At 40.2% G+C, this 12,788-nt stretch overlaps 3 protein-coding genes across 3 annotated transcripts; all 3 read right to left on the reverse strand.

Moving 5' to 3' along the window:
- Nucleotides 1-894: 894 nt before the first annotated feature.
- Nucleotides 895-4,478, reverse strand: LOC136423113 (epithelial-stromal interaction protein 1-like). Its single transcript, XM_066411140.1, has 8 exons — nucleotides 4,101-4,478; nucleotides 3,692-3,750; nucleotides 3,342-3,422; nucleotides 3,080-3,156; nucleotides 2,814-2,897; nucleotides 2,418-2,491; nucleotides 2,044-2,123; nucleotides 895-1,853 (listed from the first exon to the last, which is right to left on the reverse strand). The coding sequence occupies exons 1-8, from the start codon at nucleotides 4,355-4,357 to the stop codon at nucleotides 1,669-1,671; spliced, it is 897 nt and encodes a 298-aa protein (XP_066267237.1). The 5' UTR covers nucleotides 4,358-4,478; the 3' UTR covers nucleotides 895-1,668.
- A 558-nt stretch (nucleotides 4,479-5,036) lies between these two features.
- Nucleotides 5,037-7,344, reverse strand: LOC136423408 (keratin, type I cytoskeletal 9-like). The gene is made up of 2 exons (XM_066411551.1): nucleotides 6,852-7,344; nucleotides 5,037-6,057 (listed from the first exon to the last, which is right to left on the reverse strand). Exons 1-2 carry the CDS (start codon nucleotides 7,342-7,344, stop codon nucleotides 5,651-5,653), a joined length of 900 nt encoding a protein of 299 aa, XP_066267648.1. The 3' UTR covers nucleotides 5,037-5,650.
- A 610-nt stretch (nucleotides 7,345-7,954) lies between these two features.
- LOC136423116 (uncharacterized) lies at nucleotides 7,955-11,702 on the reverse strand. Its single transcript, XM_066411146.1, has 5 exons — nucleotides 11,603-11,702; nucleotides 9,993-10,118; nucleotides 9,606-9,704; nucleotides 9,341-9,416; nucleotides 7,955-8,799 (listed from the first exon to the last, which is right to left on the reverse strand). The coding sequence occupies exons 2-5, from the start codon at nucleotides 10,052-10,054 to the stop codon at nucleotides 8,572-8,574; spliced, it is 465 nt and encodes a 154-aa protein (XP_066267243.1). The 5' UTR covers nucleotides 10,055-10,118; nucleotides 11,603-11,702; the 3' UTR covers nucleotides 7,955-8,571.
- Nucleotides 11,703-12,788: the final 1,086 nt, after the last annotated feature.

Consider the following 12,788-nt stretch of genomic DNA (forward strand, 5'->3'; position numbering starts at 1 on the left):
ATGTCACGACGTTTTTTTTGTTGTTGCACGATTTTAGCGATGATTTTAGAAAACCGTGGCGTCGTGTTTTGCGTAATGGCAGGGTGTTTGGCCCAGAAATCCTGGGTCTCCTGACTTGTCCCGTTGACGTTGTGCCATCGGGAAATTCACTTTATTTCCTCACTTCCCTCAGGTGGAAACGAGTACCTAGCTTCGGTTAGGGACGTCCCTAGGATAGGACGTAAAATTGAGGTCCCGTGTTTGACTGAGAGCCACACTTCTTAAAAAAAAGATAGGGGTCCTTCCCGGTGTGAGTGAATCAAATATATCTGTCCGGATATGCAGTTTGTACTCCTCAGTACAAACTTGGTGTATTATTACGCCACGGGGCAGTTTACCGGATACACAACACAAACAAACAAACAAACAAACCGGCCTTTGACAAGGATGTAGGAAAACTTTTTCCGTTACACGTCAGCTGAAATTTGTACCACACATTTTTGACTGTCACACAAATGTCAACTTGCCGACGTACTTGTATGTGACACGGGCTTAACAAACATGTCGGTATATGGGCAAGAAAGCATTTTTGGCACGGATTTTGAAGTCTACAGAGGAAATATACAAAAGAAAGTGTACCAAATGTATATTGGCATGTGCCTGTGGCTAGTACTGCTGCAGTTCTGTACATTGTCTGCCGGTGGCGCCACCTGAAAATCAGTTCTCAACTATTGCATGTACATGACGTTACTATTATGCAAATTGTATACGTAAAGTGAAATAAAAATGACTGAAATCATTTTATTTTGCTTTTGTTTTATTTTATTTGGGGATATTTATTGTTTTGCCATCGCCTTCCTTTTACTGTTAAGAAACAATAAATCTTTCTCAACACAAAGAGCAGACACGGTCATGTACAAAATATTCACCTTTATTAGAAACATTTTTCTCATAGACGTCTAATTTTTGCACCCATGTTCAATTAAGTCATATGAATTTACAACTGCCAATTATGAGGTGTATTGCCTTAGAATAACAAGGGTGAAATCTTAAAATTTTGCGACCTACTGTGGGTAGAGTGGTAGGAAGTGAGTGGGAAGATGACCCCAAAGGTCAGAATTGATGGCAAGGCAGGTAGTACAGCTCAGAAGTGGTAGAACTACATGTAGTTATCAGACATGGCAGTCCTGGCAATCAAATACAGGCTACTACTACCTTAAGCTTCGGTGAGTCTGGCAAATCTGTGTGTGCATTGAATTATGTTCATAAATCTATGATTATGTAATCAGTGTGTGTTGACAGCCATTCCATAGAGTAAGGGCACATAGTGCAGTCAGTCAGTTCAGCAATGAACAATTCAAAGGGTTACATCACTGGCAAGCTTTACTCTTATATTACACCTCAAGAAGATACTTTTTGCTATCCTGAAAGAACATTCAACAATACATGTACTCTAAGGCACTTGCACAATATTACAAATCAATCCACTGCTTTAAAACTTGTCAAACACTTTGCAAAATATTGTTCTTTTACGTCTTATCAAAGCCATTTAAAAGGTTCTGAAACTAATCATCTCTTTGAAGACAACAGCGGCAGAGGGGCTAAAGAAAAGTACTTGACAAGCTAAAAGATGTAACACTTGATAATGCTGTTTCCTAGTCAATGACAATTATATCAATACAGAATACACTAAACTCTAAGTAAGGCAATAGCTTCGTCCAAGTCACCATCAGCACTTTGTAAGATTTCTGACAACATTTGTACATCGTAGTTTGGGTAAAGGTCACGTAGTTCTGCTAGTGGATTTTCCTCCTCCTCAAAACCTTCCTCCTCCTGCTCCTCTTTTACTACTTCCTTGCTGCCATGGCTGTCTCCTATAGGCAGAGATGGCATTGATTATTTTTCTAGCATGTACAACACAACAAACAAATTCTACAACTTAGTAAATTTGCACTGGTAAAATTGTGATTGAATATTGTGCTTACTGTGGTCTGCCCAGTATCCTGTGGTCCCCTAGAACCTTGGACATTAGAGTTTGTGTTATACTGACTAACAAAAACCTACCTGCAGTACTCTTGACACCTGCACGAGGTCTCCCTCTCCTCTGTTGTGCCTCCAGTCTATCCAGAAAAGCCTGATTCTTTCTGTAGGAGTGAAAACAAGTGTCATTAGTACATGATACATGGTACTCCTATAACATCTTCAGCAATTACCTCTATCATCAATGTGTATTTAACATTTCTGTACAATCTGTATCTGTATCTGTATATAGCCAGTATAAACACCATTAGGCGTAACACACCAGCTTATGACATGGAATAATCCCTTGTCATCTAGGAAAGAAACATACTGGAATCTTACTTCCTGCCCTAAGGAATAAAATGTGGTGTAAAGTTTAAAACCAGTCCATCATATAACAGTCAAGTTACAACACTTACTGCCTGTGGTCTTCTGCCAACCTCTTTTCCCTTTCCTTGTTCTCTTTTTTCTGTCTTACTTCTTTCTTCTGAGCCTGTGACGAGATGAAAAATAAAGAACATCTTCTTCTACACATGTATGTACGAAAGACGCTTTGGACGGTATACATAAAATGTGAATCAAGCAACACATAGATAAACAAACAAACAAATGGATATTTACATAACTGCAGTATCTTCTTGGTAGCTTATGTTCTGTGAATCATTGTGTTACACTATAATTGATTCTCCATATTCAACCCTTCTGTGAACTATGTACTGTTGGTTTCATTGCTATGCAGTGCCATACAATTCTGTAAGGTGGGGCTCCTGCACTACAACATAGGACAAAACAGTTGAATATCCCCACTTTCCTACCTGTCCTCTGTAGTAGTCCTTCTTCATTTGTATTTGTTTATCCTCCTGTTGTTTCTGGGTTTGTCTATACTGTTCTCTCTTGTCCTGTCGACATAGACAATACAAAATCAGTTTCTTTCGGCAACAAATGATGTATAGCAGAAAAGCACTGGTTTGACTTGGAGGCCCTTTGAAAATATCAACGTCAGAAAAAAGAATGGCAAACATAAATTGTGAGAATGCTCTTTGCTGCACTGTCACCAAACATTTTAAGAAGCTGAACTCACCTTCATGTTCATCCTTTGCCTTCTGTTCTCCTGTTCTTGTTGTCTTCTGACTTCATCTTCAGGTATGTTTGGTCCACCTGTATATTCAAAATAGGCTCACTAGATCTTCTCGTACACTTAGAACATCAAATTATAAAAAGATTTGAAATCAATGTAATGCTTCACTCAAAATTTCATCCCTCACCCTAGCTCTTTTGAATTTTTCTACAGACTCTTCTTGCATATGTAGCAAAACAATTGAAAAAGAAAAAATATGACTCACCCACAGTACCGACATAGGAGAAGTTTGCAGGTCTTCTGCTCTCTTTGTGCTTCTGGTAGGCTTCTAGCTCTTTCTGACCTTCTGTTGGTGTGAATATAGAGAAGACAGATTGTGACAAAGAACTTTATTGGATGAGAATTGTAACAGGTGCAATGTAATATTCGCAACTTGTACATGCTTGGCAATTGAACTATTACTAATACCAAACTATTTTAAAGACCTCATCTACTTTGAAAATAATAGTAAGACAATCTAATTATGCAATCTAGTTTGAATTTTATACAGTAGTCAATGCAAAACGTTTACACAACAAGACAAGACGCAGTATACTATTAGTTTATAAATCTTACGTTTTAAGACACTTTGCCTTTTCTTCTCATTTGGTACCACCAAGGTGTAACCGTCACCCCTGTAAAATGAACATAAAAATTCGTATGATTCATTTGTATAATATTATGCAATCAATAGAGGCTTAAATGTGTCACATCAGTTTCACCAAAATTAAATGTGTGACATTAGTTGATTAGCATAAATCTTGTAATATTTCAAACAGACTTTGGACTTTCCTGACCCCACATTATGCAACGGATGAGACAGTCAAACTGTTTTACAAAATTAATCTGGTTTGGTCAGCTGATCTGAAACTAAGACAACAACGACAACACGCATTGAATTGCCTCTAATAAGCAACAACAGAAATCTATGAGTATGTATACACATTTTATTTCATAACTTCTGAAACCGGTAATATTTTCATACCTTTTGAATCTCTCTTCGGGGATTGCGTTGCCGTTCCCCTCGGTCTGTCCAGTAGCGCCCTGCTGTCCAGTTCCTCCGGTAGTCTTGTCCCTCGGTCTAGCCCCCTGTCCGAGGTCGATGTCTCGGTAGCTCGGCCCCTGGTTACCAGTCGCCCCCCTCCCCCTTCCCCTCCCACCGCCACGACCAGGACTCGTCCCTTCCATACCCGGACGCTGTTGTTTAGCGTTTGCAGGCCGTACGGTAAATGATCGACTCATCTCCAACCTTTTGTGGGCCCCGAAAAGCGGAACAGAAACTATGACTGGACAGTTTCGGTGCCAAACTGGTTTGTTTACATTTTGTATGACGCCATCTTGAAAGTTTGGGAAAGTACCGAGTACCCATAATGCACCGCGCGGGTCACCACAGCAGGTGTTTCAACCAATGTTTCCAAGCACGCAACAAATTTTGAAAAGATCTTCGTATCGCAATAGTTACAACGTTTTGAGACTTTCCTTAGCTGTATCCCACGATAATTCTTCACCAGACTTCTTTGGTTGCTCAAAAAATAGTAGAATTTTCCTAAATGAGGCGAATAATCATTGCCAAAGGAGTTAGCCATTGAGGTAACGTTACGTACCTTGTTTGCAAATCTGTATCTCTTTTGCCGGTTATATGAAACTCTTGTGAAAAATTACCCATTCCAATTAATAAATTCTCAGAGCGTTTTGGAATTTCTAGTTTTTGCACGGGATAGAGTTGGGGAGTAAAATATCATGTATATTCTCGCAGGTGTTGGCTTTATTGTGTGTGTTTTTTTCAGTTCATGTAAAAACTTCTGTAACGTTAAAGTATAACGGAAAATGTTATACATAGTCGTCCTAAGTGCAATTTCCATCGCCTCATGATCCATCCTTGTGCATCACCATATGCAAAAAGTAGACGGTAACATTTTCACACTTATTACGCAAATCAAATTTTATTGTATTGTATTAGATACAACAGTACTCTTTCAGTAATATCAAATATACAGCAAGACCAAATCTTACAATTTTACACTGGCAAGCACATTTGCTGGAGGATTTTTGAATGAAACAGAGTTTCCCATGCCTGCTGATATATGTACACACTTCCTTGTATCTATTAGCTAACGTTAGCATAATTATTGTTTAGTGTTTTAAAGTTGGCAAAAACTTTCATGCCCATTCATGTTATACTCTGATTGTACAGTTCTATGTTGTATCTTGAAACTGAATCACATCAACTGATGTCATTCTTTGTAAGAATTATACATTGATCCGGCAAATAATTTTTCTGATAGGTGTTTTTTTACATAGTAAGTTTTAACTTTGTATAAATGCCATGCACCTAGGTGCACAGTGCACGTGGTAGTCATATTGTACGCTTTCAAACTTGTGAGAAGACACTTGACTATATATATATATATGCTAGCTGTTTCTAATTCTACATTGTAAAGTCAAATCCACGCTAATCCTATGCAGCAGGCAGAACAATTCCAGATTCCCATGCATAAATAAAGGCCAAACAGAGAAACAAACAAAAAACGAACTTTACCAAAAATAATCATTCTCCTCGTCAATTTCATCAACGGCGTCATCTACATTAAAATCATGTCTTTCTAAGATCTCTCTCAACTCCTGATCACTTGGGTACAACGTCGCACCATATCGACGATGAAACTCGCCGATGGCATCGTCTCCTCTCTTCCTCTTCTCCTCCTTCTTCTTCTGTAGCCGTTCCTGCCGCTCTTTCTCATCAATTTCACCAGCGGCATCATCTACATTAAAATCAGTTCTTTCTAAGATTTCTGTTAACTCCTGTACATCATAGCTGGGGTATTTATGATGTAAATCGTCGAGGGCATCGTCCTCCCTCTGCTTCTTCTCCTCCTTCTTTTCCTTTTCCTTCTGCTCCCACCATGTCAGCTTCTGGTTCAGCTTCTGGTCATGATCATCATCTTCATCAGAATTGTAGACAGAAATGGCAGACTTATTTTCGTTGCATGCATATGGTCACACATATCAATTTATCGCAATCAACATGAAGTCGGATGGAGAACTATTCCACAACGCATGTCGCCAAAAATTAAAACAATGCAAATTGGATCCGATTAAAAGTAGTTTCGGTAGGTAGGGATTCTCTCTTTCTTCCCCTTTTATTTATAGGTTTTGACCGAAATTATAAAGAAATAAAGTTTAGCATTGCAAAACTAGAATGCATCAGGACGATAGCATGTTCATCAATAACATCATGTTGTATTTGTTCAGATATACATCGGACAAGCCCAAGTATATTGATAAACTGATCAAAGAAGTACAATGTTTACTACACGTTCCTTCATCAACTGTTCAAGACCTTAATCTGTTAACTAAGATATCGATGTCAGATCGAAAATTTTATAAATTTAAACATTGCAGCTGCCCCTTGCTTGCGGTCGACAAAAAAGGCTAGGGTCGGCAGGTTTTTGCTATGGTCGGTCGGGTAACCGGAAACACAATATTGTTTCCTGGGCCAAATTTCTAAGTAAATATTTAAACAACTGAAAAATAGCCTAATTCTGGTAAATTTTAACTAAATCATTGAATGATAAATCTTTACAGCATTTCCTATTTGCTTGTTGGAAATGCGGCTGTTTCATTCGAAAATTAAACTACAACATCAAATTCAAGGTTGGCCATTTACAGACGTAAATCATGGACCAGCCCGAGAAAAGATTGACATACCGTATCGGCGTATGTACGTAAAACCCACCTTTCAAACTGTAGCATTTTCCGTAGTCTTCTCTGTAGCCACCGAAATAGCCTCCTCCATAGTCCCCTCTGTAGCCCCCTCCGGAGCGTCCTTTGTAGCCGCCTCCATAGGCTTCTCCGTAGCCTCCGTCATAGCCACTCCCATAGCCTCCTCCAAAGTCCCGTCTGTAGCTCCCTCCGGATCGTCCTTCGTAGCCACCTCCATAGTCCCCTCTGTAGGCTTCACCGTAGCCTACTTCATAGCCATGACCACCTCCATAGCCCCCTTCGGATCGTCCTTTGTAGCCGCCTCCATAGTCCCCCCTGTAGGCTGCACCATAGGCTTGTTGACCAGTAGGTGTTTGGTTCCCCTGTTGTACGGTCCCGTCCCTCGGTCTACCTCCCTGCCCGAGGTAACTCTGCCCTTGCACGTTACCGGACGTCCCCCTCCCCTTTCTCCCTCCCCTACCCCTTCTCTCCCCCCTTCCGCCGCCGCCAGGACTCGTTAAATCCATCCCTGCGGGCGATGTTGCTTGACGTTCGTGCGTCACACGGTGCCCGATCAACTTATCTCGACCCTTTTGTATGGGTACTGATAGGGTACTGAATATTTGGCGCGATAGTTTCGGTGGAGGCCTGCTTTGTTTACAGCATGAGTAACGTCACTAGGAAGTTTGGAAAGTACCGGGCGGGGCTCACCCACGATGCAACGCGCGAGTCAGCACAACAGGTGGGCAAAACGTTAGTGGGCAAAGGAAAATTTCCGGAGCGGCGGACACAAATGTTTCTAATGATGGACAGAATGTCTAGGCAACATCTATTTGATATCATAGGGTAGTTGTTTTGTTGTATCTATAACAGTGCGCGTCGCCTGTAGAAACCATCTCTTATCAAGTTTTGAAACTTCTGATCATCTGTCGGCTTCTTGTAAGGTAGTTTTCGTGACGCTGCCAATGTCACGTAATTACAGCAATATTATTGTCATTTGTACGGAGACTGCCGATGGTGCAACTCTACTGTCCTGGACGTGCTATGGTCTTTTTCATTACGCAATCTTCAGTTGTACGGAGACTGCCGATGGTGCAACACTGCTCATTAAACTCTATAGAAATAATTCAAACTTAATCTGTGCCAACACTGCTGTAGCAGTTTGTTTTATTCGTATACGTAAAATCCAACAGACATTTCATTTGTCCGTTTACAATATGGCTGAGCAACGCACCCTTGCTAACACAATGAAAGTGAAAATAATCAATCTCAATAAAGTGCAACAGTGAACAGTAGCAGCAAATGGCAGACACGTTTCCTAGATATACGGCAAGGAACAGTTCCGATTCAATGTTTGATTTTGTCACAAAAAAAACTCTAGTCCCATCCGACTGAAGACTTAAATGCCCCATTTTGTTGTAGGATATCGGTAATAATGACATGTCTTTTTTTCTTGTCTGTAAATTCCTAGATATGTAAAGTTTTCTATGTACTTGTGACATTACATTAACTAATTTTCATTATATGAAATACCTTATCACCTAGCCTTACCCTCTGTCTTCCCGAAAAGTACTCTCTAATCTATATGTTTAGCTTTACCTTACTCTTTATTACTTATATGTACACATAAAAGCCTAGTTACTCATTGGAATTGCTCAGCTGATTAAACAATTGAATCCTGATCATTCTGTTGATGAGCACATGACAGTCAGTGGTCATTCATAAAACAGTCCCTCCCCTACCATTTTTCATATCTATGAATCAAAAGTAACTCTTTTCTTGGCCTTGAGTCTGGTGACATCTAGCGGATCCCGTGTGTCCCACAGCTGGCCTCTCCTGTTGAAGGAGTCCCCGTAGCTGGTGCGGAAGGTCTGGTCGGGCAGACCGTACACGTCCACCGTGTGGGGCCGTCTCACGGGGTCGCCTGGCGTCTGCGGCAGGGGCGCGGGGTTGGTGGGGTGAGCGTATTCCCAGGACGCTTCCTGAACAAGAAAACACAAAAATTCCGTCATCTTAAAGGCCCACTATGTAAGATTATGATCCACTACTCACCGACCCACGTGGATAACGTGATGTCACAGAAGCAGTGGATTGCTCATTCATTGACAAAAACTGATCAGTCGAAAATTTGGGTAAACCCAATTTATTTTTGTGTTGGCAATTTGCTGTTGAACTTTCATTCATAAAGATAATGTCCTTGGTACAAGTTGTTGTATAGCCATAGGTCATTTACATGGATGTTTTGTTCTCGAGAATATTTTCAACGTTGGGGCTCAAATTTTACGATACAAGGTGTATTTCTTTGAAGGTAAAGATACATTTCACTGCATGAAAGGATCTAGAATACTTTCAACTGGATAGTCGACGATGACAGTGAACGTGGTATAAGCATAACGCCTCCGCCCATTAGGCGTGGCCAAAATGACATGTCTCAGAGTCGGCAATTTCCCAATACATGTTATTTTCGCTAGGACTTCGCCATTAACTGTTTTAAGTTATCATAATACATGGACGGATACCTACCGTGTAGTTAACGTTCTTGAATGGGTTTTCCTTGTCATGGGTGTAGGGTGCTCTCAACGTGAACTCAGGAAGAAATCTGTGTAACGGACATAAATATTAGGCAAAGTCTCACAACTGATAATCGATTAATCAGGGGAAACTGCATGCAAATCATGATTAAATATATAGCTATGAGGAGCTTTTGAAAGTATTATTGCCCCATATAGGCTAGAATGTGGATTCGGCTCTTTGTGGTATCATATAAACGTTTGTCGTATAGTCTCACCTGTAACTTTGATGTAAGGGAGCCTCTTTCATCTGGTATGAGACCCGTCCGACCTGTCCGGGGTATAACCCTTCTACGGTCCTCCCGTATCTATACGTACTGGAAAGAAAATGAAAAACAAAGTATAAGTAGATGCTACTTATCATAACAAATTCCCTTGTATTACTAGTACTTGTATTGCTATCAGTAAAAGAACCTTTAACCACACAATATCATTGGTATGCGGTTGGATGATATTAATGATATGGATATAGAATGATACTCAGTAACTTCCAGCGTAATGAAAAAGCTAGCTAGAACGTTCACAAGAAAGGATGTCACGTTATTTCAATCGCCATGGGAACGGAAAAATTGGACAAAACTACTGGCCAACAAACTACAGCTCACCTAGGGGTTGGGTCCGGTACTGCAGACTTGAATTCCCTCAGTCGTGTTGTTGGGGCACTCATGTTGTATGGATGTGTTCTTATTGCCTTGTCTCTGCAACTGCTAAACTGGCTAAGTATACGATATCTGGAGAAACAAAGTATACGTTAGTAAGGTTAGGATAAACAGCTAGGGTTGCTAGACCTCTCGAATGCCTATTTGAATGTTTGTTTACGATACCTTAGAAACAAGAGCCCGTATGCCCTAAGGTGGCAAGAAGCACATTATCGGTATACAGTATCGGTATCTAGGACAAACCTCCCGACATCACATACCATGCAACAACTTTTGAATACGACATGATTCTCTTTATTCCGTGTAATACTTAAGAGCCAGGACACAAATATCATTGAAGTTCAAAACACGATTCAATAAAGAATGTTTGTTTACGATACCCTAGAAACAAGAGACCATGCCCTTAGGTGACAAGAAACACATTACCGGTTTCTGGGACAAACCACCTGTCACGTAACAATAACAACTTTTCAATACCTCACATTTTCTGATAGTTAAGTACCATGCATGTTGCAAAGACAGGTGTGGATAAGAATCATTTTTAAACCAGAAAACGCGATTCATAAAAGATGAATACATTTGTGAACAAAAATAGTAACAGAACAATGCGTTTGTCGAGAGAGAGATGTTAACGTAAACAAATAATGGCAACGGGATCCTCGCCACAACCTGAATTTATTATCAGTTTGATCAGACACGTTGTATACATGTATGTTTGACTAGAATAGATAGTCTTCTTCGCCTCTCCCTTTTTTGTGAAGACCATTCACAGATTACAATGTAAAACTGTTAAGAAGCCATTGGAAGCCGACCATGCGGTGGCTAGTAATTGGATAAGTACACAAAGACCAGGTAATGATTATCCAGTCTTTTCTGAGTCTGGACGAAACACCTAGAAATGGTCGCACCGCGACAAAATCGTGAGCCTTTTTCCGGCAATTTATGAATACATGAGTTGACGATAAAAATTAAAATCCGAGAGCAATGAATTATTAATCTAACGATTAACAATAGGGCTTGAGACAAGTAGTAAGTAATTGGGTTAAGCGTTAATTCTCGAGGGACTGTCATAAACAATCGTGCGTCTATCTACTCTTTGATTTTGAAAATGTGGACGTAAACTAAAACATGAACGGCTATATGAAAGTTATACTGAACACATAAAATTTATGGACTCTAGATTATGTTGATTTAAGTACTCCAATTTTGTGTTGAAGAGAGTTGAATTACTAGTCATACACGGGGTTACGTGTAAGGTTTGTTGTACCAAATTGTCTACGTGCTATGCAACCAAACACGGCCACAACGAGAGGCAAAACCACGTTATACATTGTAAGTAGGGGAGAAATGATCCAAAACGAACAATTGCTTTCGCTGTTTATAGCTAAGAATAAGAGAAAGGTCACGAGAAATTGAGGGTGAATTGTTCTGAAAGTACGATGGGCGATAGGGCACCTGGAATAACCTAACAATAACCTCAATCGTATTCTCAGTCAAAAGGGTGGATATGCTTCAACAGAAAATGCCTCAAATCTAAGAAAATATGGTCTGCTTACCTTAGAATGTTCCCTCAGACCGACTAGATTTCTCACAGCGAGTAAATGCTGGCGTGTGCGCACACCGGAAGCAAGTCACCTATAAACACTCCAAGGGGCGGTACCTGGTTACGGGACGCTTACCGTCATGGCGCCCTAGCAACGCAAACACCTGCTGAGATTACGTCGTCTGACAGGTATTACCGCCGTCGCTATGGGTGAATTTTGGTCAGAATTCGAACTTCAATTAAATGTTCCCGCATATTGTATCTTTAACAATTTTTATCATAATAGGGTTCTCATATACACGAACGTTTTGCATACATTGTCAAAAGCCCGTATGAAATATAGTAGCCATGGCGGTTTTGATTACAAGTACTGTATAGCTTCAATACAATACACACGTACGGATTGGCTATTGCTATGACCGTAACTTGCATGGCGACTTTTTTATTCAATCGGTATGTTTCTTACAAAATATCTGTGTTCAACTTGTTGGTGAAATGGATTAAAATAAACACGTACTTTCAATGCCCTGTTTTGAAATGAAAGAGGTAAAAGGGTACTAATGGTTTAAATGACCCATGAACCCCTTTGAAAGGTGCACAGAAGAAGACGTAAAACACCTAACAGAGGCGCCCATGGTCCACTTACCTTACTTTAAACAGTCAGGTTAGTCCATTCAGGAGTTAAAAGCCTTTATTGAGAGGCCTTGGAGCAGGTAAAAGGGATAACAAAAGATTTCACTTGTAATATTTGGTGGTGCATTGAACATGCTGTAATGCATTTGTGTAGATTTCACAATGCTCGGCCACGAGCTAATGCCGATGATGATGATGAGATTTCAAGGGATGGGGCCATAGCAGAAGGAAATGTCAATCATTTATCCATAGCCCTGAAAAACACTAGAACTCAAAGAATGAATCATGGGGACAGTTATATATGTATGTGTGAAAATGTCTGTGCATCTTATTTCTGAATACCCATATGAAGGAAGTATTCTAGGGTGATTTCCTCCATTTGCCCCCCTCCCCTTTCTATTTCTATTAATAGTACTAGCTTGTGGTGGCTTGAGATTGTAAAGATGTAATGCTTTGTCCAACGACTTCGATAGTTACAGATATGTTTTGCCCCTCCCTAATTGAGTTTCCTTTGAAAACACATCTTATTGAAAGTGATACATTAGTACAGGGAGTATTCAAATGGG

Source organism: Branchiostoma lanceolatum, chromosome 17 (assembly GCF_035083965.1).
Source record: "Branchiostoma lanceolatum isolate klBraLanc5 chromosome 17, klBraLanc5.hap2, whole genome shotgun sequence".
In the NCBI taxonomy this organism is placed as follows: domain Eukaryota; kingdom Metazoa; phylum Chordata; class Leptocardii; order Amphioxiformes; family Branchiostomatidae; genus Branchiostoma; species Branchiostoma lanceolatum.

Bases quoted from the DNA above. Each gene is read 5' to 3' on its own strand.
- LOC136423116 (XM_066411146.1), bottom strand. From the start codon at position 10,054: ATGAGTGCCCCAACAACACGACTGAGGGAATTCAAGTCTGCAGTACCG. The intron at 9,417-9,605 runs GTGAGACTATAC...TCCGTTACACAG, and splicing joins CCCTTACATCAAAGTTACAG to ATTTCTTCCTGAGTTCACGT. The intron at 8,800-9,340 runs GTAGGTATCCGT...TTTCTTGTTCAG, and splicing joins TCAAGAACGTTAACTACACG to GAAGCGTCCTGGGAATACGC.
- LOC136423408 (XM_066411551.1), bottom strand. From the start codon at position 7,344: ATGGATTTAACGAGTCCTGGCGGCGGCGGAAGGGGGGAGAGAAGGGGT. The intron at 6,058-6,851 runs GTGGGTTTTACG...ATTCTGATGAAG, and splicing joins AAAATGCTACAGTTTGAAAG to ATGATGATCATGACCAGAAG.
- LOC136423113 (XM_066411140.1), bottom strand. From the start codon at position 4,357: ATGAGTCGATCATTTACCGTACGGCCTGCAAACGCTAAACAACAGCGT. The intron at 2,492-2,813 runs GTAGGAAAGTGG...ATCTCGTCACAG, and splicing joins AGGACTACTACAGAGGACAG to GCTCAGAAGAAAGAAGTAAG. The intron at 1,854-2,043 runs GTAGGTTTTTGT...CTCTGCCTATAG, and splicing joins AGGTGTCAAGAGTACTGCAG to GAGACAGCCATGGCAGCAAG.